The 12,410-nt window shown below is 41.1% G+C and overlaps 1 protein-coding gene across 4 annotated transcripts in view; it reads left to right on the forward strand.

Moving 5' to 3' along the window:
* Positions 1-12,410, forward strand: part of arid4b (AT-rich interaction domain 4B) — a 73,079-nt gene that overhangs the window by 51,879 nt on the left and 8,790 nt on the right. For all 4 annotated transcript variants that reach the window (XM_037781329.1, XM_037781328.1, XM_037781330.1 and 1 more), the window contains exons 9-16: positions 863-942; positions 4,740-4,816; positions 6,761-6,909; positions 7,002-7,074; positions 7,390-7,484; positions 7,604-7,701; positions 8,006-8,207; positions 8,293-8,513. In XM_037781329.1, coding sequence (XP_037637257.1) covers positions 863-942; positions 4,740-4,816; positions 6,761-6,909; positions 7,002-7,074; positions 7,390-7,484; positions 7,604-7,701; positions 8,006-8,207; positions 8,293-8,513 — 995 coding nt within the window. The remainder of the gene's footprint in view (positions 1-862; positions 943-4,739; positions 4,817-6,760; positions 6,910-7,001; positions 7,075-7,389; positions 7,485-7,603; positions 7,702-8,005; positions 8,208-8,292; positions 8,514-12,410) is intronic.

Consider the following 12,410-nt stretch of genomic DNA (forward strand, 5'->3'; position numbering starts at 1 on the left):
TCAGCCACAGTTAGCACACTATGAAATGGTGTGACAGGGGTTGTTTGTTTTTGTAAGTGCTACAAGTAGAACTGGGAGAATGGGAGAGGGTGGGGAAAGCTGTCCCTTTAACTGTGTAGTCAGCAGCGCCCCGCCTCCAGGGTTTGTTGTTCTTGGCTTGCTGTTGACTGAGCTCAGTGCTGCCTCCCTGTGACAGCCCAGAGAAGTACATTACACAGTAGCTTATCATTATTTACACTGGGACTGTATGGTTGTAACAAAACAGTGTTCTCCCTAAGATTACAAGTCAAAAGAAACATGTGTGAGCTGCTTTTATTCCACGTTTGCAGCGCAGCATATGTGTCACAGAGGGAAACGCTATCACAGAGCAAACGTGAGTCATAGCGCTCATGTAAAAGCATCCACCCTGCAGGCTTATGTGTGTGTATGTGCGTGTGCTGTACATACAGAGAGAGCCAGAGCAAGCAGGCAGAGTCTTGGTGGAAATCAAATCTCCATAACGGCAGTGCTGCCTCCTGTGGGTTAGACCCTGGCACTGGAACAGCTCCCACTGTTGTGCTCCTCAACTCCAGTAAACAGCAGCAGCACATGCTGCGAGTGGGCGCGCAGTTCCCCCCCCTTACACATCGCTCTTCATCCCGCACGCTTGTTAGTCTTCATTTCGTAGATGGCGTATTTTGTAATCCATCAGCGTGGCCTTTTCCTGAAACTACTTTAGTCATTGACTCATACTCTGACACCCCCCCTCCCTTCCTGCCTCCAATCTACTGTCTCTCACACACACACACACACACACACACACACACACACACAGTGCCACCTCGTCTGACCTCTTGACTGTCTCTTGTTTCTGTGCAACAAGGTCATCTCCCCAGACTGCCACGACGACGTGACTGTGAAGAAGGACAACATCTTCGTCCGCTCCTTCAAGGATGGAAAATTGTGAGTCATCACTAATGTGCTGAAAGCCCCACCTTGTGTGAAATAGACCTGCAGTAATGATTGTCAGTAGATTGACATTTTCATTATCAATTAATACATCAATTATGCTTTGAACTAATTATGTAATCAACAAAGTTAGGCCTTAGTATTGCTTACTGATTAGTGAAGGACTAAGGGGTATTCAATTCATGTTAAAACAATCTTTGAGAAGTAAACAAGCAAATGACTTTCACTTGACAAATTATCTAAATTGCTCTTTCATTAATCTGTAAATCAATTAATCAACTAATCATTTAGTACTAGTGTAAAACATCCCCATCAGCAGTCTCTGAGTAATTGTTTTAATTGAATATATATGCAGTGAACCTTTGCAAAAAGAAGTACATGCACTGCGTTGTATATCGACAAAGGAAACGCTTGAGTGCACTCAGTTGTAAGATGTGGCTGCACAATATCAGTATAGTATTTGCAAATATTTCAGATGATTTTGTTGCTTCTTTTTCATTTCATGCCTTTTATATATTTATTGTAATTAGGGCTGCAACTAACGATTATTTTCATTGTCCATTTTTTCCACAAAGATGTTCAGTTTACTGTCATAGAGGAGTAAAGAAACCAGAAAATATTCACATTTAAGAAGCTGGAATCAGAATTTGGACTTTTTTTTCTTAAAATAAATACTCAAAGCGATTATCAAAATAGTTGGTGATTAATTTAATTGTTGACAACTAACCGATTAATCGCTGCAACTCTAGACAGATTAATCGAGAATGAAAATAATCGCTAGTCGCAGCCCTAATTTGAGATGTATCTCTTAAAGTGTGGTTAGAGGAAAACATATCTTACTGAGTCTTACATGTAACTAACTTGTCGTATGAAATTTAATAACATGTTCTGAAGAAATGAGCACGAAATGAACAGAGCCATCTTTCGGTAGTAATTTTTGTTGCTGGCGTGATGTTGAGTTGTTGGGGAGTTTGTTCATTCCACTACTCATTAGTAAACTTCATTAACGACTAATGAAAACTAATCGATTAATCGTTGCAGCTCTCAAATCTCTATTATTACGTTATTTGAGGGAGCTCTGTCGGACGACATTTCCACCTCTTGACCAGTTTAAATGACACATTTGTTTGCAGCTTTAGAAGAATATAACCTCAGATTTTGCAACAAGAGTTAAGATACTGCGAGCCGTGTTATTTTATTTGTCCTAAGGCTGTAAGTTACTGGTGAGCTAAGGTAGTGCAGCTTCCCTCGGCGTGGACACACACAGCCAGAGTGTTTTGTCTGTGGCAAAGAGAGCAATAAGTCCTGTCAGGAGTCTACACATAGCTGGTGGTTTGTAACTGCAGTCTCTCTCTGTGTGTGGGTAGAAAAGCAGCCCACACTCGACATGACATTAATCTGGTGTTTGCTTGCTCTTCCAAACTGTCGACTTTTCTGTCTGTTTGAATTCCACCGATGAGCCTTGAGACTGCATTCCTTACCGGATACCCTCGCGTAACTCATCAGCATGGCGATGAAAATCTGCAGCCGAAGACACATTCGCAGCAGCGAAGTGTGAAAAAGTCGCTCTTATCGCTTGTATTTTGGCTAATAGTCAGGTGAAGGGTAGAGCTGATGAGAGAGATAAGATAAGAGATGATAAATCCGAGAAGACCTGGAAGTCATATACTTGTGAAGTATTTCCCGTGATGGCTTTTGTTGCAAATTACAGCGCGCTGTAGCAGTTTTCCTTTCTCTTCCGCAGCAATTTGATTTCACTCAGTGAAATCAGCACAGTGTGTCCACGGGTAGACGCAACAAATAATAATGTAAGAAGTCGGAAAATCTATATCATTGTTAATGAGATTTTCTGGTTAGTTTCCCTCCGATCCTTATTACTTTTATGTGGATGGAATAGCAAAGATGAGACGTGCATATCATTACTGTTACTGATGTTATGTTACGGTTTGATCCATCACAGGTTTTGTGATGCTGCACCACAGGGCCGGCTTAAGCCTTGGGACATTTACAGTAGATGGTTGCCAAGGGAGCCTCCTTCCTCTAAAAAAAAAATAATAACATTAAATAAAACCCCCAAATAATGCTAGTGGGTGCCCAGCATTCTGTATTGAGGTTACAAATGAACAAATATAAATATATATATATGCCTAGGGCACCAAAAGGGGTAGAGCCGGCCCTGCTGCACCATTCTTTTACAACAAACAATCCGCTCGTCATTGTTTGTTATTCTACATTTTATCATTTATGTCAGCCTCTTTTTCGGCTATTATTAGTTATTCTAACTTGCTGTCCTCTATGTGATTTGTTTTTTTTTTAAAAAAGGGGGTCACATCCATGAGCCATGTGACCTTCCCCGCACAGTGCCGGGGTCAGCGTGTTCGCTCTCCTCTGGAGACTTTGGTATTGTTGTTAGTGATAACCATTCAGCGTGCCTTTGAAAACAATGGCTCTGGAAAAACATTTTTTTAGGGAAAGCAAGGTCACAAAGAGAGGGGAATTTTCAGGAAGGGGTTCTTCTTATTTAGTCAGATCTGGTTACCATAGTAACAATGGAAACAAGCGGTTTCTATTTTTTTCTCGTTTGGCCAGCTTTTAAACCAGCCTATGCGATTGCCGTACACAGAAAAAGACAGTTTGATCACTGAGTAGGTTTTTAACTAAGACTCTCACTATCGGTTAAACAAAACTGGGATATGTACTATAATATATACTATATTTTAAAGTATAATGAGAACTAAGATCTAAGATACTCTATAACAAAGACTACGCATTATTAGCTCCGCCAATGGTTTGAAATGGCATACACTTCCTGTCCCCTAAATGGGCGTGGTCGTTTGGAAGTGTTGTGAACGGTGTGTGGATGGATGGAAGCAGATTGGGTTATATTTGCTTAATGTATTTATATTTTCTTTTGCTAACATTTGATATTGACACAGCTAAGTCTCCTAAAGGGCGGTTGCGAAACCCACGTGTGACAGATACGAGAAACTGACTCTCAGTGCGGCGTCTCCTTTCTGAACTGTCTCTGCTAAGATGGTGAACATTGTTAACATATATCTGATAAAAATCAGCATGTTGTCATTGTGAGTATGTTAGCGTACTGATGTTAGCATTTAGCTCAAAGCACCGCTGTGTGTAAGTACAGCCTCACAGAGCTGCTAGCGGGGCTGTAGACTCTTAGTCGTTTATCTTTTTGCTCATCTCAATGAAAAAGTCTTTGTGGGTGAACCAGTGCCATTCTAATAACATACTCAATACAATTTCTTTCTGTAGAAAATGTCATTTTATCAAGGTGTCTGTTTTCTAAGAGCTCTTTTAGCTGCAATATACTTGTTTTTTTTTCTTCACTTCATGATGAATCTGGTCATTGGATCAGCTCAGCTGCCTACAGATACCACACAACAAATCGTCTCTCTGGCTCACTCGCCAAGCCTCTGACTGCTTTCAGCTTACAAGCTCCACTGATCCATCTATCCGCCAAATCATCAACACTTTGCCCAACTGCTGGAGGAGAGTAGGCTGTGAATGCAGTCATGTCTGCTCAGGTTTTGAGGTTGTTATAATTGCTGTAAGATTAAAACCTCCCCCTGCCAGTGGTTTAATTAACCAGACTTTAGGGGGGGGTTTATAGTCCCACATTTGTTTCGGGAAAACAAACATCTTGCTTAGATTTTGGTTGGCTTACTACTTACTTGTTTGGCTTTACCGTAGAGCTGAACCTTGATGTAGTAACACTCAGTACTGTATGTCACTTCTGTGCACATATTAATCAGAGTTGCTTTGTTTTGCAGTAACACTGTGCTGCGGAAGGACGTCCGCGAGATGAACAGCGATTGTCCTCCAAAAGCCGACGCAGGGCTCAAACCAGGTGAGTTAAAACTAAAGCTTTAAGAGGTGAATCTCACAGAACTGGTGCATACTAGCTCGTACCTAGTTCCCGACATCTGTGGGCTGGTCCGTGTGTTGACACACTTGGCAGAAAACTGAGCTGCAGCGAAGACAGACTGAGGAAAGAGAAGTTTTGTTTTTTGTTCTGGGGAATGCAGCGGCTGAGAGCTCCTGTCACAGTCGAGTCTATTTTTATTTGAAGTCCTCTCCAGGCTTTTTATATAGTGCCCCTGTTTTTCTGCTGCAGAGCTCTCACTCGTTCATAATTACAGTTAGGAAGCAGCTTTGTATCATCCCAGTCTTGGTATTCACAGGTGGTTGACTCACAACTGTGATATTTTCCGCATTACAAACCCGTAAAACAAGCATCTGCCAAGGTGGTTAGATGCTACTTAAACCCACCTGTGACATTGTGGCTGAACGCCTCGGCTGCTCTGCGTCACTGCATATACACTCCTGACAGATTTTCATGCTGCTTTCTTCCATGGCTGCTTCTTCTCCTGTTTATGTCAAAATGTAGTTTTTTTACACTGTCCTATTTTTTATTTTTTATTTTTAGATGTTAATAACGATTGTATAAGCAGTAGTTTTTGTAAACCAATAGTATTTAGCCTGAAGATGCTCTGGTTTTATTCAATACAATTCACTGTTTGATTGCTTCAGTACTAGGGATGTACTGAATAGTTCATTATGTTGACATTCAAATTCATTGTGTTTAAACTAGAGCTGTCAATCGATTGAAATAATTGATCCCATGATTCTCCATAGTTAGTCAATTAATCACAAATTAATCACACATTTTTTTATGTGTTCAAAATGTACCTTAAAGGGAGATTTGTCAGGTATTTAATACTCGTATCAACATGGGAGTGAACAAATACGCTTGCTCTATGTAAATGTATGTATATATTTATTATTGGAAATCAATTAACAACACATGACATTTTCTCCTCGCCAAAATGTAGCGTACGTTTTGAGCTTTATTTAACCTCCTTGACGACAAGCTAGTATGACATGGTTGGTACCAATGGATTCCTTAGGTTTTTCTAGTTTCATATGATGAATCTTTACTTAAGCTTAAAACTGGAGACCGCTACAACCTCCGAAAGATCGATTGCATTAATGCGTTAAAGAAATTAGTGGTAAAATGATGCACACAGAGGGAGGCATGCAATGAGAAGTTATATTCATTAAAGAACTTTGATTTAATTTTAAAAAAGACTTCAAATTGAGGATTTTGTTCGAGGATTTTGAATTTTTCTTTAGGGTGATCAGGGTTAGAAATTAGCACCAGCCATCAGCCAAATGCTGGTGAAATATGCAAATGGCTACTAGATTTTCTTCACTCACCAGCCAAAAAAAACCAATAGTAATTTAGTGAGTGGATTTTGGAATCAACCAGCCACGGTGGCAGGTAGACAAAAAATGTAATTTCCAATCCCAGTGATTACATCATAAGATACGACGACAGACATTCAAAGCTTCATTCGAAAACCTCAATAGAAGCTTCCAGTGTAGAAAAAAAGACAATTAGTACAGCGCTGTTCAATACTGGGTTTGTACATATGCAGACACGCATATACATGCACATCCAGCATCCTACCCTCCAAACACTCAGTGACAGATGTTATGAGGTTTAAATCAAAAAAGGATCGTCTTAAATTTAGATTATTGGCCTTGTGTTTTATTGATTCATGGTGTGTTTTCACTTGAAGCATCATGTTGTTTGTATTTCATGTACAAGATGTTAAGAGCAATCTAATTGAAACATCTGTTCATGTCTGAGCTCTGTTTATTTAGCATGAAAATAGGTCTGTCTCTGCAGAATGATTTAGTTGTAGTGTTGCCACCATCAGGGAATGACAGGCAGCGCTCATTGGGTGTGGTTGGTATGTAATATTATTACTGTGTGTGTGTTTGACAGCATTGGACGCCGCCTTGGAGTTCCTGCAGCAGTTTGTCGTGCCCGGCACCTGGAAGACAGAAGTGAAAGAAGAAAGTTCCAGCAGCGAGGATGAGGATGAAGAGGAAGAGGAAGGGCAGGGAGAAGATGCCAAAGGCGAAGACGAGGAGGTAGAGGCAGAACCCTGCACATGCTTTTATCCCCACAACCTCCACAAAGTAGAAAAAAACGACCCTCAATCTGTCTTGTTTCCCGTCTGCAGGAGGAGGTGGAGCCGTTCCCAGAGGAGCGGGAGAACTTTCTGCAGCAGCTCTACAAGTTCATGGAAGACAGAGGTGAGCCCAGAGAGCAGATACAAGTGATGTTTCTTCAAAACAAACATTTTATTTTGAAGGTTCAATGTGCAGCTTTAGAATCAAGTAGCTGTTGGGACATATTCTTCAGGTTGAGTTGAGTTACAAAATAATGCAAATCTGAATACTGCCTCCAATACTGCTGAAAACTAATTCCAGGTAGCTTTTAAAAAGGGTTTGTAAAAGGTTTACAGTTAGAGAATAAACATCAGGCAGTTTAATGAGCAATTTTCAGCAGATTTCTAATTGTATCTTTGTGTGTACCATGTCAACCCGTGATGTGTTTCTCCTCCACAGGAACTCCCATCAACAAGCGGCCTGTTCTGGGCTACAGGAACCTGAACCTGTTCAAGCTCTACAGGCTGGTGCACAAACTGGGAGGCTTTGAAAAGGTGAGTGCCACTTTGACAGCGCTTACTTCCTTTGCAGCATAGCATGACTGCGGTCACACTTGTCTCGTTTGATGTTGACCGACTCTGTCTTCCCTTTATGTTGTCTCGTGTCTGAGCAGATTGAAAGCGGCTCCGTTTGGAAGCAAGTCTATCAGGATCTGGGAATCCCAGTGCTCAACTCGGCCGCCGGCTACAATGTCAAATGTGCTTACCGCAAGTACGTACAGCCGCTGCCTCCACAGCTGCTCGAAGCTTTCAACTCTTTTGGGCAGATGCAGCTTTTGTTTCTGTAGTTTTTCACCAAGACTGACATGCAGTCGGTAGTCTGTTTTACTCTTTTAATGTCCATCTGGATGCCCTTTGTGCTACTTTTACAGTCTTCTTTGTTTTTAGCAAATTCCTCAAGAATAAATTAAGCTTTTATGTTTGCAAGATTGTCTATTAGCAGTGCCATGAGTGGTGGAATATGTACATTATTAGACTTTTCTGGATGTGTTGACGAGGAGTGTTTTATCACCCAGGTACTTGAATGGATTTGAGGAATACTGCACCTCCACCGCCATCACCTTCAGGATGGACCTCCCTTTGAAACAGGCCCCCAAGGCGGAGGTGAAGTCTGTCGGGGAGGCAGGAGGACCACCTGCCACCTCCTCCTCCAGCTCAGAAGAGCAGAAAGCCCCGGTGGATGGGGAACCTTGTTGCACGCAGTCTATAGTCTGCAAGGTGCATTCTCCTTAATACTACTTGATTCAACTTATGTTTGATATGGTTTACGGGTTATTATAATAAAATCATCCCTCTCTCACAGGACGAGAAGCCTGAGTTGCCCCAAAACAAAATGGAGCCTGAACCATCAAAAACGGAGGCAAAGGACAGCGAAAACGACGACGACGACGATGACAACGACGACGAAGAGGAAGGCGGTCCCCTCAAGGGAGACGCAGATGAGGGCTCGTCGACGGCTCGCCTCGGAGCGGAGAACATAAAGGAGGAGCGCGACGAGGAGCAGGAGAGCAAAGACAACTCTGGGTAGGTGGTCTGAAAGGATGGTCCCTCCACCAGGGTGGTAAAAAAAATATCCTCATGGCACAAACACGAGCTCCATGCAGCGCCCCTGCATGGTGACACTGTGTTAACATTCAATCTGACCTCCAAGAGCTAAAAGTTTCCAAAGGACCTGAGGCATTCACTTTCCTTGGTGGCAGTAGAAATCTAAAAGACCTTTAGCAGATGAGGAGCAGCGACCCTTCTGACCTTTAATGACACTAATACCCAGTATACCCACAATCCACCTCTACCTGCTAACCAGAGAGAGGACCGCTCTCCTCTCTCTCTCTCTAACTAAGCTCTTACCCACTGTCCTCTGTGCTATTATTATTTCTCGTGGCTTAGTCGGCATTAGCTGGCAGAGACATTTTAGAGCACCAAAGCCTGACTGCTACCTTTCACCTGGCATGTCATGCTGTGCTCTCTCTCTCTCTCTCTCTCTCTGTTTCTTTCTCTCTCTCTCTCTCTCTCTCTCTCTCTATGGCTGGGATTGTCTGACCGTGGCCAGCCTCTCTCACTCTGTGCACACAACATGGCTGTGCGCTTCTTGATTTCTGCCCTCTCCTGATCTCTCTCTCTCTCTCTCTTGCCGTGTTTCCATTCACATATTTTTATTTGCATTTTGTAGTATTGCATCAGAAACGCTGTATGGAAACTTCAAAATTCTATAAAACATCCTCAATTGCGAAAAAAAAAAAGAAGTTTTTACACTCACTTGAGGTGTTTTTTGCCTTTGTCGAAAAAGAGCTGATGCGCTAAATCATGGATATATAAATGACACTTGGTTGTAGGTGGGCTCCTGTTCATTCCTATGAGAGCTAATCAGTGTTGCATGAAGCCAAAATGGCTCGACTGCCGAGTGACAAAGTACCTGGATCATCCGGCGATGTTCCGCATCCATTGGGCCCATTTAACCCCGCCTCCCAACCCTCGCTCCAGCATCGGTCTGGGTCTCATTCACATGAACATGATTCAGCTATCAGTGCATTTTACAACTTTTAGGACCTAATGATTTAAATAAGCACTATTCAAGTGTTCATACTGGGAAGTTGATTTACCTCAAAAAAATGATCCGCTGAGTTACAGACGTCTCTTTCCCAATGTGAGTCTATGGGAAAAAGTCTTTTTGGGCCCAATGGCATCAGGTGACGGACACGGAAGTTGTAGTACCACCGTTTGGCCACAAAATATCGAGGTATTGACACATATCGATACTGAATATTTGAAATGGTTTCAACTCTCATTTTGCACAGTATCGATATACAGGTACCAGCTGCACTTTCCGCTCTCTCTTCTCTCTGACAGCGAGTTAACACACACACACACACACACACACACACACACACACACACACACCGTTATTTATCTTTTGATAAAAAAACTAAAATTTGATGCCTTTTCCCGTGGTATCGAATATCAATATTTTTTTAGGTATTGTATCGAAGTTAGAAATTCCAGTATTATGACAACACTATCACTGGCGGATTACTGGATGATCTGACCAACTACGCTGTAGCTGAGTTTATTCACTCCAAACCAGTCGATGGAAATGCGCCTAATTCGCATTTCTTTTTTTTGCGATATTTCAAAAGTTCGCTTGACAATTTAATGGAAACTAGGGAGATAACCCTCATGGCATCGCATGGTATTAAATAATTATTTGTATTATTATTATAATTATTAGTATTACTATCAGTTACAATGACCCTTAAAGGAATAAAAATCTGAATTATAAACAATAAAAAATAAATTTTTGCTACTATACTATGTTATATGACTTGAGCATGTTCGTTTTAATGTTAGCAGCACTAAAGCATTTTAAATTAACTACTAAATGAAAAAATAACATCAGCTGTGAGTTTTTAAAATAATGTCCTATTATTATTAACAACTAACATATAATGTAGGTAAGTGACAGAGCAGCCAGACTGCTCCTGTCTGTATCTTTACCTCACACACTTTTTTCAATATGTTTGATAACCGTCAACTTTCATACCACGGTATACCTTGATACCGATATACTGTTACAACCCTAATGGAAACACAGCTTCTCTCTCTGTCTCTCTCTTTGTGTCTTTCTCTCATTTTTTGGCTTTTCGATGTTCAGCTTTATTAAATGTTCCATGTGTGTGAGTGTTATCACTGATGCATTAGCACACTAGACGCAAGATAGTGCTTCAGAGGCCGTAAACCTTTCAGAGGAAAAAGTGACTTTCAGTGTTGACAAATGAGAAATGGTTCTGGGAAGATGTATAGTTTGGTCTCAGTTAGCTATTGTTTCCTTGTTCAGTGCTCTGTGCCTATTTTAGATCTGTTTGTTCACCCTCCACCACCCATCCTTGACACGTGTGTTAAGGTTGTTTGGGCTACTGGGGACAGGCTAGAAAACACTGCAACAGCAGTTTTTTTTTTATGTCTCTGGTTGAAGGGATTGCACAATTCCCCAACTTTAGGATGTTCTTATCACACACTGTTGCTCCGAGTATCCCCCTTTCTGTAGTTTTTATCATCAGTGGCCTTGGGCTCGCGACAGTATAATCATGCTGATTACCATCACATGTGGACTGATCCTTTGGCTTTGTCAGGATCAGTGGTCCTGTGGATGATGTGGTAGTGTGAGGGTTTACAGATTCAGCTGCAGGCTGATCTGATCTTTGCTGATGATATCAGACCCGTTCAATGTTTACAGCCTGTAATCTGGACCTGCAGTGTGTGTGTGGATCACATTTTCATTCCAGCAGCGCAGACTGTGTGTAGCCAGTGAGAGCTGGTTTACAATGAGCTTAAATGGGAAAATTGTGTTTTAATTTATATTAATGAGCGCAATTAATTAAATAGAAGGAAACTCCTGTTCGACAGAGATGTTAAGTAACTACCTAGGTACCTTTTTTTATTTTTTATTTTATGAAGCCGAATCAACTGTTTGATTGGTGTGTACGGTGTACTGCCCACTTGGACTGACTCGCCAGCCTCTCTCTGTGGATGTTTCAGTGCGTATCAATGCACATTGACTGAAGTTGAATTGTGCAGGTTTTGATGAAATTACAAGTCGTGATGCTAGTGATGGCAAGTGATTCTTTCGGTTAATTTGTTTAGGGCTGCAACTCGTGATTATTTTCATTATTGATGAATCTGCTGGCAGTTTTTTGATTAATCGTTTGGTCTATAAAATTAACAGAAAAGTGAAAAATGCCCATCACAAGCTCCTAGAGTCATAGGTGACGTCATCAAATGTCTTGTTTTGTCCAATCAACAGTCCAAAGCCCCAAAATATTTAGGGATGCACGATATGGATTTTTTTTTTAGCCGATGCCGATAATTACCTGCGTCTCATGGCCGATACGATAAGATAACCAATAATTTCAAATTTTTTTTTATTTTAAAAAGAAGTTCATAACCAAGCCAAGCCCCATGCCACGCCGCGAAGCTTTGAATAACTTTGAATATTTCTCACTGAAGCTTCGAAGCCCAAAATATGGTATTCGGGACAGCCCTAGTATTATCGGATACATACAGTACGTAATAATTAAAATTTCCCATTATCTGCGATAAATATATATATATATATATATATATCGTGCATCCCTAAAAATATTCAATTTACTATAACGTAAGACCAAGAAGCCAAGAAACCTGGAACCAACAAATGTTTGGAATTTTTTCCTTGAAAAACGACTTAAACGATAAATCAGTTATTCAAATATTTGCTAATTATTTTCTGTGGCTTGACTAACTGATTATTCGACTAATTGTTGCAGCTCTAAAATGTGTTATATCTCAGCGTTTGATACTCTGATATCTGTGCTTGTTTGTGTTCCGTGACCATATTTATCACTGAGGGAAGGAAAAGGTGGTAACACTTCATTTTACAGGGCCGCA

The sequence above is a fragment of the Sebastes umbrosus genome, chromosome 10 (assembly GCF_015220745.1).
Source record: "Sebastes umbrosus isolate fSebUmb1 chromosome 10, fSebUmb1.pri, whole genome shotgun sequence".
In the NCBI taxonomy this organism is placed as follows: Eukaryota; Metazoa; Chordata; class Actinopteri; order Perciformes; family Sebastidae; genus Sebastes; species Sebastes umbrosus.